General features: G+C 40.2%; 1 protein-coding gene across 1 annotated transcript in view; it reads right to left on the reverse strand.

The window, feature by feature from the left end:
* The window catches only part of KCNMA1 (potassium calcium-activated channel subfamily M alpha 1), an 827,350-nt gene extending 804,850 nt beyond the window's left edge, over positions 1–22,500 (reverse strand). Inside the window, 1 exon segment of the mRNA XM_038409287.2 lies at positions 22,033–22,500. Coding sequence (XP_038265215.1) covers positions 22,033–22,365 — 333 coding nt within the window. The 5' untranslated portion in view covers positions 22,366–22,500.
* Between the last annotated feature and the right edge of the window lie 509 nt (positions 22,501–23,009).

Below are 23,009 nucleotides of genomic sequence, written 5' to 3' on the forward strand. Positions count from 1 at the left end.
ATACCATATGATCTGTTTGTTTGGGGGACTGTGTTCTGAGCCTAACAGCCTGCTAGGCAAAGCTGAGAGCTTCTTAACAAGGCTTTGATCCTTAAACCTTTTAGCACCCATCAACCCTTAACCAGGGATGGGACTACTCAGGAAGACCAGGGCTTTAAAAAGCCCGGTCCTAAGAGACCAGAGGAGCTAGCGACCAGGAGCGGCTAACAGGAGTTTTGTGAGGGAGTTCTTATGTTCTTAGGATAGCCCTGCTTAAGAGATATTTCATTTGAGAATTTAATCACAAACATTTATGGGCTAACAGTAGAAAAAGACACTGAGAGAATCATATTTTTTTCATTTAAGTAGGAAAGTGGGATTACAACCATACCAAGTAGTGGGCTACAAAGATTATTGAATAAAGCTGTGCAAGAAGTGGTAGACCTACAACCAGAAACATCTCTACGCTCTGGCATTCTACAGGCTACTCTGGTACTTCTGCTAATGCAATTCACTAAACTCTTAAACTTCTCTTCCCAAAGTTCAGAAACAAAAAGAGTTCATTTGTTTAATTCAAGCCTTTTGGTTAAGAAAGCCAGTGATTTAAAACAAACAAGCACATCAACCAAAAACCCCTCCTTTCCTCACAATTTCATCCACTCTGATGATCTTTGGTGTTTTCTTCAGGTCCCAGAGTTATACGATTATGGGAGAATCTCAACTTTTATTTAAAAATATCAAGGTAAGCACTTTCACAGGCTATTTCTGCAGTCCACTAGTCTTCAAGATACCTTAATAAATTGCCAGTAAATTTATTTAAGGAGTTAAAGGGTTTTCAAATGCCAGCAAGATAAATTCTGCTGTTTGATAGATATGCAAGTCTCCCACTGAATTAGAATTTGGCTCATATGCTGGTAGTAATAGTGACCCAATCTTTTCCTATTTACACTGGATGAAAGGGGTACTTTGAATAAGCAAACCAATAAACATTCTGTTTTTTAGCAACTAGCTACCAGCAGTCAACCAGTATCCCCCCTCTCTCTGTTCCACAATCAATCATACTGCATGATATGGGCCCTGCTGTTTTTTCCCCATCTCTGCTCCTAGTCTTTTAGGACAAAATGCTTCAAGGAAAAATTTCCATCACATGAGGTTCAAAAGCAGCTATTCTTTTCTCACTGTTCTTTGAAATTTTGATTTGCCCCTTTCTAGTTGCAGAAAGAAGAAAAGATGTTGTAGTCTTCTGTATATCATACAGTTTGTTATACTAGGCCACTGGCTGTCATACTCTTCCTAATGTTGCTAGGTTTATTTGAACCTGGGAATAGTTTTTGTGCAGTTTTCTGTGATGCCCATTCAGTACTTTGTGTTACTACATTATGGGGATAAAGTAGGATATTACTCCATGCATTACTTTTAACCTACACATCTGATGCATCTACCCCTTCATTTTCTGTCATCCACTTCCTTTGCCTGGATGCCTGTCATTGCTCTACTTTGAAAGCATACGCCAATGCATTTGCAGTTATCCATAGGTAGATTTTCTATGGTCCCTCTCCTCTTGTGAGGTGTGAAGTTGCATCAGACACAGGGAATATATTGCAGTCATAGGGATAGCATGAGAAAAGATGAAGATGTTTATGTGAGATGGAGACAAAGGGAGCAACAATGTGAGTTAAATGGGGAGAACCTATGGGATGTGAGGAAGAGAGGCAGGATACCAGATATATGCAGGAGTGGCATAGCAAACAGTCATCACTGTGAAATTTTGGAGGCTCTTCCCATTTCCATCACAAATGCAATTTTTTTTTATTATTATTATTCCAGCCTCACTCTGAACACTCTGCTAGCATTACCACTTTCCTATAAAGCCTTCAGCCAGGAAGCTAAGAGACAAAGTAATCTTGCTTTTGCCTTCAAAAAACAATTATTTCACTTCCATCATTTGCTAAGTCTCTCCACCAACCAAGTAGTAAACATGACAGTATTTTCTGCTCCTAAACCCAGTCATGTTCCTGCCTCGCCTGCCAGCTTCCTTTGTTAGGAGCTTTCTACATGTTCCTTGTCTTCACTCATTGGTTTAGTCACATGGTCTCTGGCCTTTAAGTCTTATCCATGTCTGCGTATATAGGAACGTTCATTTATTGTATGTACTGGAGAGGATAGTATAGGTATGATGGGAAACAACAGGTGGGAAACTCTTGTGCTCTTGCTCTGAACAGTTATTAAGTCATGCTGGCCTAGCTTGGGTAATTATACACAGGATTTAGGGCATACACAGCTAAATGTTAAAGTATTATTTGCTAGCGGATGAATGCAGTTATATGATCTCAGATTGGCATTTGAAAAGCTAAGCAATGTTGGCTCTAACAACATTAGAGTGTGCAAGGATGATGCATCTCCAAACATACAAGTGTTGAAGGAAGTGGTGTTGGTGATTCAGTACTAAAATCAATCCCGCACAATGACGCTAGGGACCACTGTGCTGCTGCAAGGGACATCCTTCCATAGAGATATAAAACTGAGGTTCTGATATCTTGTTTATCAAAGATCTGATAGCCTGTGTATGTGTGCAATTTATATTTACTTATATGAGTAAGGATTTTAACTTTGGTGACCTGACCTGCCTACCTATTTCCATGTGCTGTTATAGAGATGCTGCATTCTACCTCAACGGTGGCTGTACTTCAATGTTATTCAAGTAATTTCTCTCTCTCTCTCTCTCTCTCACACACACACACACACACACACACACACACACACACACACTTACTTTTCTCTGAATTCTGTTATCGCTCAGCTCTTTTATTAACTCCCTTTTCCAGTGTAACCCATTGGCTTTTTTGGCAGCTGCTGCATCATATTCTCACTATTATATATAAGTTTATATATATTATTCAGTTTATATATATTATTCAATTTGAAGAGTGCTCTGGGATCCACTGGGATAAAAATCACTATTTAAAAAGTACTGTAGCTTATTATTAATAAATTCATAAATCCAGGGGAAATTATTTTCCTTTGATTATCAGCATAGAGGGGAAATCTGAAAGTGACAATTCTATGGCTTCTTAATTTAAAGACCTGTTGGGGGGAATCTGTACAAACTAAAATAAAAAGTTTTACAGAATGAGCTTACCTTTCAGGCTGCCTTGCCTTAGTTTATATGGGAAATATTTTCTCATTACTATGACTTTAGAGGCAAATAAGGAAAAATAAAAATGAACAGGGTTCAATTTGAAAGCCTGAGCAAAAAATTAGATTCCAAAACATATAATGCCCCTGTTGCCCTCAGGGCTCCTTATGCTGCTAAAGAATAAAACACTGAGTTACAATATTTCTAATGCTGCAGAATATACAAGTCTCTGCAAGGCATAATTCAGTGCCTGGGCTAGGATTTTTTCTTCTTTTAATTATTAATTTCAGTGGCAAAATTGAGATTCACTTTCCTGTAAGCATAATCTTATCTATGGAAACAGTATACTTGGGAAATCATAATGTCCCAGGCCTTTCTTTGTTATTAAACTCCTTACCTCTCCCGCAGCTTACACAGCTGTTACCAAGAGATGCATAACACTTAATGAACTAAAAACCTGATTTTCAAATGCTGGTAGCTCGTTGTATCACACAAGACTGACAATGGATGGTTTTGGAGCTGAAGTACTGGCATATTTCTGGCCAGTGATCAGTCACACTTACTAATAATTAGAGCTGAACCTAAGTTTGGTTCCTAATCTGGATCCCAAGTCTGGAGTATTTGGCCATTTCTACCAACAACCATAACAGAGGATATAGTTAAATCACTTCACAAGGTCTAACTTGTGAAGTGCTGAGGGACCTCAACTCAGAACCTGGCAAAATTGGATCATACTGCCAAATTTAGCCTTGGTACAGTTCATCAAAAGGCAGGCAATACATGTGTAGGTTTAGATTCACTGAGACCTTGTGCATCACTTAAGGTTCACTGAAGACTTCTGCACAGGAATTAATTTCAGTCTGAGAGCAGGGAGAGATAGGATGTTACAGTCTTCTGTATACCATACAGTTTGTTACACTAGGCACAGACTGTCATACTATTCCTAACGTTGCTGGGTTTATTTGACCCTGAGCTGCTTTGCCTTTGTTTGGTTCTAGTCTCTCAAAGCACTAGAATTCCAACTAAAACTGGAACAAATATTAGGCATTTGTTTATGGAGGCAAACATTCCTTTGCCTTTTAATATTTTGATAGGAGAGAGGTAATCCAACATAGTTAGCTGAATCCCGGAGAGTCTTTCAGACATCTAGAAACTAATCCTAAATGCCACATTGTAATGGATTATTGCTGCAATGCACCGACTTTGGCTTGTGTGTAGGTAGTTCAACATAACCTAGTGAAAAGGCACACAACAACTGAACCACTGGAACAAGTCTTTTCATTAAGCCAAAGAATGGCTCTTCTTAGTGAAAAGAAAGAGGGAAAAATGAGAGGAAATGGATGTGTAACCTAATTGCTGCTTGGCTGCACAAACTGCAGAGCTTTTAGGTCTAGGATGACATCCGTATCTTATTGGAAAATGAATCAGACTAAAAAAAAAGAATGAATTGTTTTGCCATTAAGACAGGAAAAATAAAACAGTTAGTGAGTGGTATACAGAAGCAATACAATACCATTTATTTTTATAAGGCATCCTTTATACACTGTATCAGATCTTTATAGTACCATAATTTAGAGGAAAGTACAAGGGAAAAAAGACGTGAAATAATATTAACATATCTAAATTAATCTAGATGATGGGTGGGTCGATGAGTAGGTGTGCATGTCCTGTTTGTTTGGTAGGGCTAAGAGGCCCCAGTCAAGATTTCCCTAGATATTGTGGTTAACATTTTCAAAAGCTAAATGATGTATGAGCCTAAAGGAATGTCTACACCAACACTTAGTTTACGGCAAGATGTGGTATAAATCTACCCTGCAGTAGCCTGCACACTCTAAGTGTCCATGTGAATCCTGTGACCCACGCTGAAAGTTCCATTGTGCATTTTGAGCTAGTCCCATTTCAAAACAGGAGTAGATCAGAGCACACTATGGAACTTTCAATGCATGTCAACGGGATCCACATTGACATTTAATGAGTGGCAGGCTATGGCAGGGCATATTTACACTCCAGTTTGCCACAAGCCCTAAATCATCTGGGCACTTTTGAAAATGTTACTCAGAGTAGACATGTTAAAACACAGTCCCTGCCCCAAAGAACTTAAAATCTAAACAACACATCATACACAAAGAGGCATACAGGAACTTTCATTCTACTTCACTCTGAACAGTTTTGCTGTATCCAAATTTGCTATAAGAAGTTTTCACTGTATTAATTTATCTCCCTGTCACAGTGTCCCAGAGCATCTGCCCTTTTGACCTGAAGCATCTAATCTCATTGTCATATGGTGCCAATAAAATACAGTCCCCTTGGAGGCTTCACAAGGTAATTACAGTTACTGGTTCTGAGAACTACTTTGAAGCTGAAATTGTTTTATATTATTTTGAGGGCTTTTTTGGTGACCCTTGGTGACCAATCAAATTATCTTTTCCCTATTCTTCCCTATTCTTCGTAGTTGCATAATTATAAGTACATACACATTCCTCACACATAATTCCGGCTGACATAAATGGAAGTTGTCCACATATGGATGACAGAATATGGACTAAAGTATTTAATCGAAATAAAACACCCTCACAAATTGACCCCATGCTCAGGACTATAAAAGACAACAAATTGCCCTCGTATTTAAAAAATAAAAAAAAAACTTGGTTGCTTACAAAGCCTCCTGGCTAATGACATAATCCAAGCAACCTCCATAAAGTGACATCTGAACCCAGGGTAGCTGACAAGTCACCATTTCATGATCTGTATTCATCACGTGTTATCAGGGACCTGTAGTAAAATTTTGTAAAATACAGTATTTCTTGTTCTAACCAAGCTCACAAGGAACAGTTTTAAACAAACCTCAGTTACACTGCTTTTTTAATTGAAAAGTACTATATCTTTTAAGCTGTTAATTTCTAATAGCAATTTCCACCAATAATCATATTTTTAAAAGCAAACATTAGCTCTTTATTCATTCTTCGCCACAGATTCTATCAGTGTGTCAAAAGTATTATAGCAATTCAATTAGCCCCAATTTAACCAACTTAGTCAGAAGGGGTGTTATTGCAAAGCTTCTGTTCTAAAATGTTCTAGTATGCACTTTTCTGAGTTATGGTACATTTTAAATGTCTAAAACAATTAACATGTTGCCCTTCATATTTAATATGCAGTGTTACAGAAACGATTTTTGTCTTTCAAACAGAATACAAAAAATAAAAATATTGTCCAGCTCCTAGGACAACCATAAAGTTATTTGGACAAATAAAATTGAGTTACTTAGGATCTGATTTCTTACATATGCATATGCTAGAACAGCCACTTCAGCAAATAAGCAACAGAAAATCCCTGACAAAGAATTAAAAGTTATGAAAATGGAAAGATTGTTAATTAAAACCAAGGCAACATACTGAATACAGAGCTCGGCTTTTCAGTCACTTAGGGTATGTTCACACTGAAGAAGAAGAAAAAAAAAAGCATGTTCTTAACTCAGGTTAAATAACTCTAGTTAAAACAGCAGTGAAGACAGCAACTACGGTGAGCAGCTCAAGTACAACCCTAGGTTTCACCTTCCCACAACCAGTGGGAGAAAACTGCAGCAAGGAGCTAGCCAGACTCCAGAGCAGTGGTTCTCAACCCGCGTCCTGCTTGCAGCCCAATCAGTATACAGCTGTGGCCCATATGACATCCTCAGAGCCATACAGTAGTATATATATTGTGTGTGCGGCCCACATAACACATAGAGAGTTGCATATGCGTCCCACAATGGTAAACAGGTTGATAACCACTGCTCCAGAGGGTAGGAGCAGAAGCAGCCAAAGCAGAGACCTCTTATCTGGAGATTCAGGGAACTTTCTACAATTTTGAGTGGACTTTCTCTGCCCTGTGCTAATTGGCTGTTTGCTCCCACCGCTCCACAGTCTCTTTACCTCAGCTTCACTGCACAGCTGCCCTTCTCACCCTCTTCTCCTCTACTCTGTCCCCTTCTCCCCTCTCCCTTCAATTTTCTTTCCCGTTAGCTCATCCCCTTTGAACTAAACCCACTCCAAAAAGAAAGAAAGAAAAAGGAAAAAAGAAAAACCTTCATGGAACTAACATGACATTTGCTGCAGTCACATTGTTCACTCTGCTTGTGTGTTCTATGCCTTCCCGCACCCTGGGTCTGTCTGTCCATTTAGATTGCAAGCTCCTTGGGGTAGGGACCATCTACTACTTTGTCTTTGTGCAGTGCCTAGCATGCTGGGACTCCATTATTGGCTGCTCCTTAGACTCCACCATAATCAACATTATCGATTAATAATTTAACTCGAGCCAATAATCAGAGTTAAAAGCAGAGTTGCTGTGTCTTCATGGACATTTTAACCCAAGCTAACCCGAGTTAAGAATGTACTTTTTAGCAATGTAGACATCATTCTTGATGCCAAAGACCAAAGCCTACCTTTATTAGCATCTAATCAATTGATTTCAGTGGGATTATATGGATGTGTCTGAATTCAGAATTTAGTCCATTAAAATCAACTGCTGAGATAGTAGAGAATCAGGCATGTTTCCTGTCTCACACTTTCTGTGGCCCATTACAGCCACACAATGTGAGTGTGATATACTATCAGAATGGTTACATTTTGTACCAACTTTGCACAAGCACAAGTGAACAATAATGGAGCAAGGAAGTGGAGAATCAGGGCATAGGGATGAAAAAGGCTTATCATATAGAGCTAGTGGAGAACAGGAATTCCATTTTGTGGAGGATTTTGAGATTCTGAATTTTATTTTTATGCCAAGTTGGAACAACCCCCCCAAAATTTTGAAATTCTCCACACAGCTCACCACCTTGGCCCATTATCATTTCAGTTTGATCAAAATGTCTCATTTTGTTTTGATTTCAAATCTGTTTTAATGTAACACAGTCTGAAAATATTTTGAAAGGAAAAGACATTTCACAGGGAAAAATGTTTCATTCCAAAAATATAAAAATGAAACGTTTTGACATTGTGAGAACCTCATCCTCCCCTCCCCTTTTTCTCCACTCTGGAATGAAATTTCAGTGAAATTGAGACAATTTTGGGAACCATTTCGCTTTTGACTGAACTGCGTGTTCTGACAGAAAATGGTCCAATCCACTTCCACACATCACTACACCACTCACCCTTATTGTTGCATCATGAGTGTTTCCTATCATGCATTTTCTAGTACTTTCTCTAGGTTCATCAGTCTTTGGTCATAACCACTATTAGTTATTATTAAATTATTACAGACCTATACAACAGTGCTAAAAAGTATCTGTCATTTCTGCCAAAATAGTAAAGAGCTATTGGCAAGCAATATTCAGTGTGCACGCTTTTCACGAATAATCTAGTATACAATTTGTTTCTGCTTCTTACACTTAAATGGACACTGGCCAAATCATTTTAAATAATGTAATTAATTTCTTAATATGAATGAATATTTAGTCCTTTCAGCTTATGGTCATATTGGGTTAGTCCAATTTATTATGGTTTGGAGATGTTTGGCACCTTTCATCTAAGGATTTGAAAAAGCTTTTCCAAGCAGCAAGTGATGAAGCCTCACAACCCTGCTGTGAGGTAGGTAAGAATTATTGTCCTAATATTATAGATAGGCAAAATGAGGCAGAGAGAAATAAAGACACACAAAAAGGTAAAAAGAAAAGGAAGACTTGTGGCACCTTAGAGACTAACAAATTAATTTGAGCATAAGCTTTCGTGAGCTACAGCTCACTTCAAAAACAGACTCCAACGAGAGACTGCTGAATTGGAATTAATTTGCAAACTGGATACAATTAACTTAGGCTTGAATAGAGACTAGGAATGGATGAGTCATTACACAAAGTAAAACTATTTCCCCATGTTATTTCTCCCCCCCCCACCCCACCCCCCACTGTTCCTCTGATATTCTTAGGTTTCAGAGTAGCAGCCGTGTTAGTCTGTATTCGCAAAAAGAAAAGGAGTACTTGTGGCACCTTAGAGACTAACAAATTTATTAGAGCATAAGCTTTCGTGAGCTACAGCTCACTTCATCGGAAATGCATCCGATGAAGTGAGCTGTAGCTCACGAAAGCTTATGCTCTAATAAATTTGTTAGTCTCTAAGGTGCCACAAGTACTCCTTTTCTTTTTTCTGATATTCTTGTTAACTGCTGGAATTAGCCTACCTTGCTTGTCACCATGAAAGGTTTTCCTCCTTTCCCCCCCCCTGCTGCTGGTGATGGCTTATCTTAAGTGATCACTCTCCTTACAGTGTGTATGATAAACCCATTGTTTCATGTTCTCTGTGTGTGTATATAAATCTCTCCTCTGTTTTTTCCACCAAATGCATCCGATGAAGTGAGCTGTAGCTCACGAAAGCTTATGCTCTAATAAATTTGTTAGTCTCTAAGGTGCCACAAGTACTGCTTTTCTTTTTATTTATTTTTACAAAGCCTAAGAACAATAGAAAATGTTTTTTTACAATAATCTAAATTTTGGGAGGGGGGAATTGAGTTGTTCAGCAATTCAAAACTACAAAAGGATTGTGCTTGAAGAACAAGTTTTCAAATTCTATGCAGATGGACACTTGCTATGAACTATCTAAGATACTTTGTTATTTCCAATGCATCATTAATACACTAAATGTATTTAATCCATTCTGCAAACAAGATACAGTTCCCTAAATTTTCTTAAAATAAAATATAATAATAATGCCAAGTGTTTAAACCATAATATTACATGAAGTCTATTTGCCTTTATAAATTCTGCTCTGAACAAAAGCAGACTGGTGAACCCTATAGCTCAGTGGTTTGAGTACTGGCCTGCTAAACCCAGGGTTGTGAGTTCAATCCCTGAGGGGGCCATTTAGGGATATGGATGTTTAATTGGGGATTGGTCCTGCTTTGAGCAGGGGGTTAGACTAGATGATCTCCTGAGGTCCCTTCTAACCCTGATATTCTATGATTCTATGATTTTTGAGCTAGGTTGTTTATTATCTGCCATATACTACACAATGACATTATGGGTGTACAATGTATTTCATGTTTATTTTGGCTCAGATCATTTCACCTGTTCTCCTCCCCCATCATTGTTAGCATCAGCTCAAAAGTCAAATGGGTACATTTTAGATACAATTCATGTATTATTAATTGTTATCTCTAGCCTTGTCTCCCAGGCTTTCAAAGAAATAGAACATTGACAGGCACCCTGAATCTTTCCTTTCTTGGTTACAAAGAGAGAACCTTGACACTGAGATATTTTCCTCTTAAGAACAGAATACTACATTCACGAATAATATCTGGGAACAGCATGTGTTGTTCAAAGGAATTAAAAATAGTATAATCTACAAGCATATGTTTAACTGGAAATCCTCAAGTTCTAGAAGTATCATTATTTTTTTGGACGCGTCCATGTGCTTTAAGATATGAATATTATACACCGTTATAGCAAACCTTTTTCACAACACAGTAATCAACTCTCTCCTTTGAGAGATGTGACAAATAGAAAAAGAAAAAAAAGATGTTTACTTATCTATAAGAAAAAAAAACCTTTACCAATTGAGGGAAAAAATTAGATACTTTTACATGGTGTTACGACCCATTTATGCAGATACACTGTATATATAAGACAGCTCAAGAACTCTCTTCAGTATGAATAGTCTTTTTATTACAGCAGTAGAGCAGTGCTCATCCAAGCACATCCTAAGAATGTTTACATATATAGATAGCAAATACTGTACAACAGGCATGGCTTTGTGACACAGAATCTCTTCTTATGAAATAAAAGATGACTCAGAACTAGTGAGGAGCTCATGTCTCCTTGTAAGTAAATAGATTAAATCTCATAACCTACAGCAACCAAAGCCTGAATTTATGCCAAAAATAGGAATTTTAATGGCTTAGTCATTTTTATAGGCCTTTTTGGTTTATTAGCAGTATCTAGTTGCAGTACAACATTGCACTTGCTGGTATCAAGCCCGTGGTGATGTTACTCCACTAGCAGCTTAGTTCAGCATTACTTACACCCTCTGAACTTCCTGTGGCTTCCGCCCGGGTTTGCATTTTTGAGTGTCCAGAATCTTATACTCCATTGTAACCACCTCCTGTCCCACATGCTTAGGGCTCTCCTGAGAATTTTGAGGAGGGTTAGAGATATAATTTTTTGAGATATAAAACACTCAGATGATTTGTTTTATGTAAAAAGAAAGGAGTCCACCAGGGTGGAGAATGAGGGGAGCTTTGATGTACATTCTGATGAATTTTAACACTTTGTAGTTCTTTGTAAAATGAAGATAATAACCTGCCATCCAGATAGAGAGGGGTCTAGCTGATATTACAGTGGTCTCTGAGTGAGAGAATCTGCATTCAAATTTTAACTTTGCTGAGTGGACTTTTGGGTATGCGTGACATAGAGGTATCCAGACAGGAATATTATACCTGTGTTCAACCATCCTCACGATATTTCCCTGAAGGGGGTCATGTCTGTTCTCTGCTATGAAATAGCTGATCATCATGGTTATTACAAGCTGTTTTTATAGGAAATATTTTAAGTAACATGTAAAATGTAGAATATTATGTTCTAAAACTGTTAGAGATGAGTGGAGGGAGTCTCGGTTACCGCAATCAAGAGTGAGAACATTCAACATCTTTCAACCCAGCCCAGCCTTGTTTTCACAGTCTAGCCCAGGCACAGTTCTAATCATTTACAAAGACAAGAGAATCCCAAGAAACTATTCCAGCCAAAGGACCTCCAGGGCTGAGCTGAAGTTAGTGAAATGCCCTGGTTTTGAATGGAGACAAAATGTCTGGGACTCTGTAACAGAGGGAGAAAGGGCCCAAGATGTTACCAATTATGGGGAGATACTCTGCTAGTGAGAATGTCTCATGAAAAGTGGATCCCAGCTCTCTGGGTTAGACAAGCACTATGCAAAATATCTTATTAGACAGGAAAGGAACATGTTAATAAATATAGGCTATAGATTGCATGTTATGCGGCATAGGGGGTGGCAGGGGGCTCAGAGCAGGGAGTTGGGGTGTGTGGTGCAGCAGAGGGTTGGGGTGGAGGAGAGGTGCGGGGTGCAGGAGGGATTCAGGCTCCGGCCCGGCGCCACTTACCTGGAGTAGCTCTGGGGTGGCAGTGGTGAACACCAGGGCAAGCTCCCTGCCTGCCCCGGCCCCACACCGCTCCAGAAAGCAGCCAGCACCACGTCCCTGAGGCCCCTGGGGGAGAGGGGGCAGAAAGCTCCACCCGCTGCCCTCGCCTGTGGGTACCTCCCCCGGAGCTCCCATTGGTCACAGTTCCCCGTTCCTAGCCAATGGGAGCTTTGTGGGAGATACCCACAGGCAAGTGCAGTGTGCAGCCATCTGCCCCCCATCCCCCAGGGGCCACAGGGACATGGTGCTGGCCGCTTCCTGGAGCAGTGTGGAGCCCATGGCACCATGGGGTTGGCAATCCTGCATGCCGGATCCAAAGCCCCGAGGGGCCAGATCCGACCAGTGGGGCCATAGTTTGCCCACCGCTGCTATAGGCACTCAATGGGCAGAAATTCCTCCCCAGTCCTGGAAGCACTCCATGCATGACACCCTGTCACACGATACAGTTGCCAATTTTGGTTGGACATATTCGTGGAGATTTCATCTCATGACATAATCTTTCATTTAAAATAATTTTTACTTCCTGGAGACTCCAGAACAATCCTGGAGGGTTGGCAACCCTATACTAGTATCAAAAATATTATTAGTGTTTGTGAATGGGTTGAGTCCCTAACCCCTCCTCAACATAGCATTCTAATTCAGGGTATGTGAGCTAACACACACTTCCTGGAGTTCGGATTTCTTACTAACTCAAAATCAGCCCGATATAGGCCAGCCCTCTGCACTAATTCCCATTAGACAGAAAGGACACTCCATTCCCTATATGTCCTGGCTGGAGATAATGTGACCCATCTGTTAGCATGATTCGGCAATAATCACCCTGAATCTTAATGAAGGGTTTTAACAAGTAAGCTGTGGTGACTGAACAAGAGTCCTGCATTCCTATACCCAGTGTACTAGAGTCTGCTACTTTTTTGCAGTACCCTTGATCTGTTTCAAAAATGAATGTTAGCCATTTCAAAATTAAACATTTTACTTTCCTTTATACATAAGAACATAATAAACGTGCAATCCCATGAAATTTGATCTTGTCGTTTTAGCAACAAACCACACAAGTTCCACTTTTGAAGTTTAGAATGTTACCAGAATTTCTCAATGTTTTTATAACCTGGTATTACACAGGTCTCTTTTCCTATTGTATATTAATGGTGGAGTGTCTTTATTTCTGCAGGCATTTTATACATTCAGTTCCAGAGATGTATTCTAGTTTTGTACAAAACCTCTCTATTTATGGCATAGGAGCTGCATGTAGGTCTTCTATATTTAAGCCATTACTTTTCTTTAAAGGAAACACTGAAAGACCATATACACCCACACGCACAAAGCACCTGTGCATGAATAACCCCCTACAGCCCATAAAGGGAATAAGTATAGCCATCTATGTCATATTCTGTTCAGAATAATCCCCACACATTCAAGAAAATGGAGAGTACCAAAAAATACCAAACAAATGCACTGTTCCTCACTTAACACACTATTAAAATTATTTGAAAAGCAAACGGCTTTAAACAAAACCCTTGTTTGTGTGGGAGCCATATCTCAGCCTCTTAAGCTGGAAGAAATTTAGGGCTAGACATGTATAAATACAGCAGGCTAATGTACCAGATGTTATTGCGTTGAAGCATTTGTAAAATTGTACATAAGCTAATAGCACATTGAGGTACTCTCTCCTGAGAGAGAGAGAGAGAGAGAGAGAGAGAGAAGTGTGCACGAAGGGGGAGGATGTTGAATTTATGCATAAATCAGTGAAATTCAGAGAACACTGCAAAATCAACATTTTCAAAGAAGGTGCGTAAACTTCAAGTCTTAAATTCATATTCAGGTACCTCAATAAGCGACCAAATTTTTAGAATGCTGAGTATCCAGCACCTCCCACTGAAGTCAAATGAAACTACTGAGTGCTCATCACTTTTGAAAAATCAGATCACTTATTTAGGTGCCTAAATATGAATTTAAGAGCCTAACTTCAAGCATCTATTTTTGAAAGTCTTGGCCTAAGTGCCATGTAACAAAAAAACAGAACATGTGGTACATGATGCACAATTTCCCATAGAAATCATGGATACTATAACAGAATTAATGTAAGAGTGCTATAATATTAGTGCAAAGTATAATACTGTTACAGCTATTACTAATTTAATCATCAGGGGAATTAAGTGTTCCATTCTTCTTCATGCAATGCACTAAGGGTCAGATTTTTAAAGGCATTTAGGCACCTAAAGATATAGATGGGGCATTTGAAAATCCAAATTAACACCTACCTAATTCTTTAGGAAGCTAAATACCTTTAAAAATCTGATCCTAAGTGATTTCTGTGTATAGAGTTTGTAAAGTTCTTTGTGATCTTTCAGGAGGGTAAGACATAGGGTAAAAATCCTGTTCCCTTTACTTATACAAAATCAATGCCATTACTTGCCCAATTAAGGGGAAGAGGATTTTGCCTTATTATAACCTAACAGATGAAGTAACTTTTCCCAGAGGAATGTTTAAATATCTTGCACACTACACAAAATTTTTAGACAATTTGGGGTATTTTGCATATTTTAGGCACATTGGACTAACTTCATCACTGGCATACTTCACTTGGAGTCAACAAGAGTTAGGATCAGCCAGTGACTCCTTCAGATCCCAAAATCTAGTCAATATAACAGGCACCAAAGCTAGGCATGTCTTTTTTTTTTTTTAAGACAGACTATTCCAACCGGAATACTTCACTACTTGGACATATAACTCACACCTCTCTCAAAAATATGGAAGAATAAGTGTGGACTATAGCCCTATAAATGTATGGTGAAAAAAACCAAACCAAACAAAAACATATATCTATTATAGCAAGGAACCTCAAATTATGTGAAAATAACCTAAGGTTAATAGCAGTCCATTGTTTCTGTTGTTGCTACAAATTGGCACACTAACAAATATAAGTATATATGGAATACAGGGAACCTGAAATCTAAAATTAAAGGCTGTGCCACATAATAAAGACAGTTTAGTGCAATTGCATAATCTAACAGAATGTTAGAAATATTCACTTATACAAAAATTAAAGGAAATGCAGGAAATCATCATTTAGTCAAAAGGAGTGGAGGTGAGTGTTTGTATCACATATAATCTAAGGGCCAGACACTTATGTAATGGGGAGATGGACTGTGAATAAGTAGTCTAGATGATTTAAATGATATATATGAGAAAGGTTTGCAGGATCATAACCCACAAACTGTTACCCCACAACCCAGTAGAAGCATATATTTATGATTAGCAAATAGGCTTTAAAATTATTAGAGCATAAGCTTTCGTGAGCTACAGCTCACTTCATCGGATGCATCCGATGAAGTGAGCTGTAGCTCACGAAAGCTTATGCTCTAATAAATTTGTTAGTCTCTAAGGTGCCACAAGTACTCCTTTTCTTTTTGCGAATACAGACTAACACGGCTGCTACTCTGAAACCTGACAAGAGACTTGTATCACTCATGGCTAAGGATAAGATTTTGTCACAGAGGTCATGGAAGTCACAGATTCTGTGACTTTCAGAGACTTCTGTGACATTTTCTCTTTCAACTTTAGCCCTGTGCCATGGTGGCAGAGGGCACCTCAGCTCTCAGCCGCCACCACAGCTGATGGGGACTGGAGCTGTTAGTTTCTCCCTTCCCTACCCGCAGCCAGCCCCCTTCCTTATTTTTAGTAAGTCACAGACAGGTTACAGGCTTCCATGAATTTTGTTTATTGCCCGCAACCTGTCTGTGACTTTTACTAAAAATAACTGTGACAAAATCTTAACCCATGGCCCACGTAGTCCAAATAAGACAACGCTCCAGCCACTGGTAAAAACAGTTCAATCATTTATGCCCAATGAAATACTCGTGCAAATTCACAAAAATAAATAAATTTATCAGCATATCTCTTCATAAAAAAAAATCTTAAGATGTTTAGGAAAAGCGCTATACTTTGAACCATTTTATTTGAAATACAATGGCCACCATTTACAATAGTTACAACAGAGTATCTGAACTACAATAGTATTTCCTTATATAGAGAATGGAAATTAACTACAGCATCTCTGATGCTCTTAGCAACCTTTGAACGTGTCTCTCTTTGAGTTTAACAAAATGGCTATCAAAGAGTTATTTAAGTATTAAAGTATTTCATGAATAGTGGATAGAGTGTAGAAAGGCAAAGTGCACAGAAAAAGGTAAGACAAATATTTAGCCATCATTTTTTTGGCCAAGAGAAAGACATATTCTAAACTTATTTCTCTGTACATTAATAAACCAAACAATAAATGTGTAACATGGTGGAATTTTATCTGATGGTTTTAGTGACAAGCCATTCAAGCTCCATTCTTCTGGTTTATAATTTTACCATAGCTCCTCAGTGGCATTAAGACCTGGTATTAATGGGTATTTGTTTATCCCATTATATATTAATAGTGAGGTCATATTGTTCGCCCATGTATCTTATATTCAGTTCTGCATATAAATTCCAGTTTTTCCATGAATACTGTATACTTGACAGAGTATAATTTATTTTAGGCCATTACATACACACAATTAAAGGACATACAAGCCTGAAGAAGGATTCCACTTTATGCACAATAAATGCAATACTACCTTTTATATAATGCTTTTCAGCCATAAATCTCAAAGCATTTTACAACCAAAAAAAAAAGTTTTATTTTTACTAGTTTTTACAGATGGAGAAACTGAGGAACAGAGAAGTGACATGTACAACTAGTACCCATGTTTATTAAAACATTGGCAAGGATACATGAAATGATGCATTTCAAATGCACCAAACTAAGGCCCCAATCTTGCAAATACTTTTACATATGTTTAACATACTTAGTGGGAGAAGTCCCAGTTAAAACAACAGAACTGCTTACAGTAGTAAAGTGAGGTGCATGCTCAACGATTTGCAGGCTTGGGACCTAGCTGCAAACATAAGCCCTAGTACTTCAAACTGATCCATGTGAGTGGAGACCTTTGTCCATGCATGGCTCCGTTGAATTCAGTGTGGCTCCGCAAAAGTGCAGATGCTCACTGTGCAGGATATGGACCATGGTAGATGTACTATCAATACAGTTTCAGCACCTAGATTTTCATTTCAAAGGGGCCAAGAAATAGTTAAAAATCTTAATGTGATCCCTCCCCCCCCCCCCCCACACACAAAAGTTTCTAACTTTTCTCCTGTAGCGTTAGAAACCCTAACATAACAGCAAAGGGCTAAGCTAGCACATGTCCAAGATAAGTAAAATACAAAAAGTACATTAATGGCATGAAGGATAAAAACTGGATTTGATTTTTTTTAAATTCAGTTTTAATCATCAAAAATGTTAACAGATAAGATCTTTAAAGTCCATAATACTCATCCAGGGCCTGGACCAAAGCCCACTGAAGTCAATAGAACTGTTTCCATCAAATTCAACAGGTTTTGGTTAAGACTCAGTTTCTGGAGCTACCAAACTGACAAATACATATCACAGATCATCAAAAAGCAACATGGCCAAATCAAACTGAACCCTACAGCATTGCATTCATTCAAACAGGATCACATATGCTACCTATGGGAATAAAGTGTTCCTTTCATTGATTTGAAACTGGCATATAATCTGAGACTATTAATATCTAGACTTCAAAATGGGCCCTTCCATAGCAATACAACTCCATTAGAGTTGGTCAAATAAGGTGAATTAATACATTATTCCATGTGTGTGCATATAATTTATTCACCCAGGTATAGAGCTGGGATAATTATTAGACTAATATATGCATGAATAATTTGACAAATTTATTTTTTTTTTAAATTCACCCAAATCCGATCTCCCCCTTCAGAGACACAAGCACTAACTGATTCTTCTGCTGTACCTCCAGTCTTCATTTTGCTCAAAACCAGCTGGGCTGGTTCTGTGTTTATCCCCTCCCCTCCCCTCCCCCCACCACCCGAACACACAAGCATACAGGGCCCGATTCTCCACTGCCCTACACCTTTTGTCATCATTTATCCCTGTGCAAATGACAGGCATAATAGGTGTAAAATGTTACTGTTCTGATCCGGGAGAGTTTTGCACCCACATTGCACTGGAGTAAATGAGAACAAAAGGTATGAGGCAGTGAAGAATTGATCTCAAATACTTCAGCAGAGTATGAACTCAAAGGAGAAACAATTCTGTAAATGCCCTTCTACTTGCAACACATTATCTCTTGTCCCCACCTTCCTTGCAGTTCCTGAATTCAAATGCAGGAGAATAATGCATTTCTATCCCTTAAAGTCAATGTTTTATATATATATAAAATACATACACACACACACACACACACACACTCACACACACTATATTTCCTCTGACAAGAAACTCCACCAAATGCATGTTCAGAATGCAGCTTTTTAAATTTTCCCTGGACAAATTTCAATTGGGAATCTGAAAACTTGAATATTCAGCTTCAAGAAATTCCAGGATCTTCATACAATTCCAGATAGATAACTTTTCATCAAAGCTAAAGGATCCTCTCCTTCTTACCCTTAGTGTCCTGCTGGAATACTCTATATTGTCATATTCCTGAACTAGCTAGGGTCTAGCACTTCCATCCTACAATCTCGGACACTAGAATATGTAATCATTGCTGGTTTACTGCCAGATCAGGCAAAGCGACTGCACAGGCAAACCCTTAAACTCACACAGAACCTCACTGAAGTCATTTGGGAAAGAAGGATCAGGACATTAATGTTGACTGTTGTTCCATAGTTAGCAAGTTGGTCACTACGTGCTCCACACTCTGAAAAAGGAGCTTTGATGAGAGAAACTCACAATCCACTTTCCTGTGATTGTACTGAAAGGCTACAAGAGTGCCTATGTTTTTCAGTGTAGGATTCCACAGAGGACTTTCCTGTTCAAAAAATTTAGGTTGCAAGCTAGATTGAGTTAAAAGGTCCTTTAAGAGGACTTACAGTAGTGCCTCACACACCTTCTCTATTGCAGACCAACATGCAACTATTAAAGAGAGGTTATGTTTAGACCTAGTGAAATCTCTAAATTTTCACAGGGAATCTACATTTAGGGTTATATACTGCATGCAGGAATCCCGCAGGCATCAGCCTTGGGTATGTAGATCAATATTAAACAGCACAAAACTCCTTATCACAGTTGTTGCTTCAATTGTGCTATACTGGGAAAAAGTGTGATGTCTAATGGTTTCCATAGTAACACTTACACCTATGTGATGTGATGGGGTAATCCAGTGTTATATTAGAGCATGTCACTTTAGATTTTGCTTTTTATTTTTTTCTTTGTCATAAATATTTGTTGCAAAAGCCAGTGGATAATGCTAGGTCAGAATAGTGATTAACTCAAGGCCCGCTAAGGGCTTTTTGTTTGCCTTTTAAAGCACTATCCATATCTTTTATATTTTGGATTTGTGTCTATTTTTATCATCTACATTTTTAAAATTGAAATGAATTTGGTAATAAATTAGGAGCTATGGAGACTGAAAGCACATTTTTCTCCACAGCAGATGTATGGCCTGGGCAACAGTGAGCATCTCAATGCAGGTGCCTAATTGCTGTTATCTGTTGCAGGCTCCTTTTCTAGCATTTGCGGAACAATCACGCACTCTTTGTGCACTCAGAACTCTCAATGAAATCAGTAGGACTACTGAATGTGCCAGTAATGCAGGACTGGGGCCTTGCTAATTATTCTTTACCAAATGCTAGAAAACCTGCACAAATTTAATAGATGCATCCTAAAAAAGGTGCACATCTCCCCCTGCCTGCAGAGTCCTCCACTGTCCTCCCTAACCTCTTCCACAGACAGATCGTCATGGAGCTGGCTATTTTAGCTCCAAGATGTGTAAGCTCCTGGCTTACTACTGGATGAGGATTTGTCCTGCACAAGTAAGTAAGCCCTGAGACAACTCAAACGTAAAAGGTTCAGACCAGTGGTGACAGACAATTATTTAACTCAATAAACATATTTGGCCTGTTTGAAATGCATGTTTAGAAGACAATTTAGATGTGCCTTTCGTAACCTTCCTTAGGAGATACATGAGCTGCTTTAACTGACCATCTCCGAAGAATGAATTGTCAGTCCAAGGACATTTCTGAATGCACTATAATAAACAAATTTACTAAAAGGTGGCTTGCCCTAGCTTTTGAATCTCATGAGTGAAGAAGTAGGCGATGATGTCAATCACCTCTTAGGATTTTCTGAATCCTTTGTGCCTTCTGTGGCTCATCACCACAAGCAGAGAAGGAGACTAAAAATATAGAGGGGAAACTCCAGATAAATCTAGCTAGATACCTCTCTCTTAGAAATTTGTTTTTTTCCTTTCATAGGAACCGGTATTTTCCAAAACACATGTTTATTGTCATAAAATACAACTAAGCTCTATGAGCACACCTGGCAAATCTCTTCTTCCACAAAGCTCACATTTCAGTTACCTTGTAAATTTCTTGTTTAATAAAAGTATCTCCACTGTCTGGTATTTTTTCTGTGAGTCAGACCTGAGTTAAAAGTTTTACTTTATGCCATCTATTTAATTGCCACATTTTCCACTGATAGCACAATTATTATAAACCAGATTATTTCCAACTGAAATTAAGAGATTCTTCTTTAGGCAACTTTACCATAAACTACCTGAACACCCCAAGAAAGATATTAATGAACTGTATCACATTTCCCAAGATGTTACATGATTCCCTTACTTTATAATTTTTTCCTATTTCCAGTAAAAAACAAAAACCCTCTTGTGCAGCCAGGTTGTGCCAGATCATATGGGGGTGGGGGGCAGGCAGCACACTGAGTCAAAGCAAGTTAGCAACCTAGCAACCATGTATTAAAAGGTGTGTGTGTTCTTGTGAGTATTTGTGTGCCAGGAATAACTAAAGCAGATATTATTCCATGTGTAATCCAAAAAATGTGAAAAGGGAAGGGGAGAAACTCCAGCTGCCAGTCTATTTTGGGGTCTTAAATTGCCTGTCAAAATCCACTTTAGCAAATTGAAAGCCTTAACACTTTCTGTCCCATTTCTCTCAAATAAAAAAAAGGGGGGGCGAGATCATGATAATCTGTGTTTAGCCAGGAACCTAGTTTGGCTTTTGAAGACGACCTCAGAGAAGCTGAAGTGTTCACTGCACTACTTTCTATCTGGTAAGGTGTAAATGGTGGCAGGACTCCAATGCACCTTTAAGTGCTACATCCTGGGGAAATTATAGAAGAAAATATGATCCAGTGCAGTTACTTACAAATCACAAAATACATCTACATTTACCACACCAAACAGAAGCCTAAGAGAGGCGCTTGGTCCTATGGACCTAGCCTCAAGAGGAATGAATTCTACCAAGTTTTTCCTTCTTGGTGCCATGGAGGAAAACAACTTAATTCAGCAAAGAACAACCAGCACCACCAACTATCCTTCCCCCTGAGAGGTCTCTCTAGTCGAGGGGAGGGTCATCTTAGGGGCCATCTCCGCAGAACTGTCCCGCTATGTCAATAGGCAGCATTGACCTGGCCGGCAGACAGCAAAGGGGGGAACTCTCCTGTCACCAGCCGCTGAAGATGGAGCCGTCTCTGTGCAAACATTTCCTAACGCGACGCCGAGCAGAGCCACCCTACAATACTCAGCCGCGGCTCCTCTCACGGAGTCTAAAAGGCGACCCTACAACAACACCGCCATTCGATCAACGCTTCAGCGAGCGACCCTACAATAAACACCAAACAACCCCGCTCCCAGCTCCCCAGCGCTTTGGAGACCCCCTGAAATCGCCCCCACAGACGGGGCACCCTCACCCCACCGCCAGGGGGGGCTCACCTTGTTTTTGACCCCGCAGTGACAGCAGACGGTCCACAGGTACTTGAGGGTCCTCCAGAGCAGGATGATAAAGAGCCCGCCAAAGAACGTGACCATGGACGAGGCGAGGAAAGCCCACCACATGCGCTGTCCGCGGCTATCGCAGGGCACCTCCATGGTCACCGGGATGATGAGCGCATCCATCTTGGGCACGCTGACCGGGGACGAGGACGAGTCCGTGTTGAGATTGCTGGCGCTGATGCTGTTACTCATTCTAATGCCGCCGCTGCCTCCCGAGGCGCTGCTGCTGCTGCTGCTGCTGCTGCTGCTGGCGACGCCGCTGCCATTTGCCATCGCTAACAACGAGCAGGGCGCGCGGCAGCTCCGGAGCGCTCCCCCCGCCGCCAGCGCCCCCGCAGACACCGCTCACCAGCCATGCCGCGCTGTCCCTGGGCCCCCCGGCCGATGCCAAATGTCCCCCGCCTCCCGCTGCTGTGGAGAGGAGATGCCCAGCTCCCCCCCCCTCCCCCCCCCGCGCCTCCTCTTCCTCCCAGATACACAGCCCCCGCTCCACCCCCCAGATCGCAACCCCCACGTCCACCGGGCTAATGCCTGCGAGCCACCCGCGCCTTCTCCAAGGTACCCAGAGCCGCACTCCCCCTCCCCCAGTGGGTCTCTCCCAGCTTCTGCCTCGGCTCTCCGCGGCGGCGGTTTATTAGTAGCAGTCTTGAACTTGTTTATTATTAATAATCAACCCCCTCCCCCCGCGCACAGCCTCCTCCTCCAAGTCCAGCCCCTTCCGCGCCTCTCCCCACGCTCTCCTGGCAGCAGCCTCCTGGGGATCCTAATTCATCCTCCACTTGCCCATCTGCGCTGGTGCCGCTGCTGCCGCCTCCTCCTCCCCCATCCTTCAGGGTCCTCCTCCAGGGCTGAGGCGGCGGCTGCTGCTCCGCCAGGCACGCGGCCACACACACCGGCCCCCCGCCGCCCCGGCTGGC

This window comes from Dermochelys coriacea, chromosome 7, assembly GCF_009764565.3.
Source record: "Dermochelys coriacea isolate rDerCor1 chromosome 7, rDerCor1.pri.v4, whole genome shotgun sequence".
NCBI lineage: Eukaryota > Metazoa > Chordata > Testudines > Dermochelyidae > Dermochelys > Dermochelys coriacea.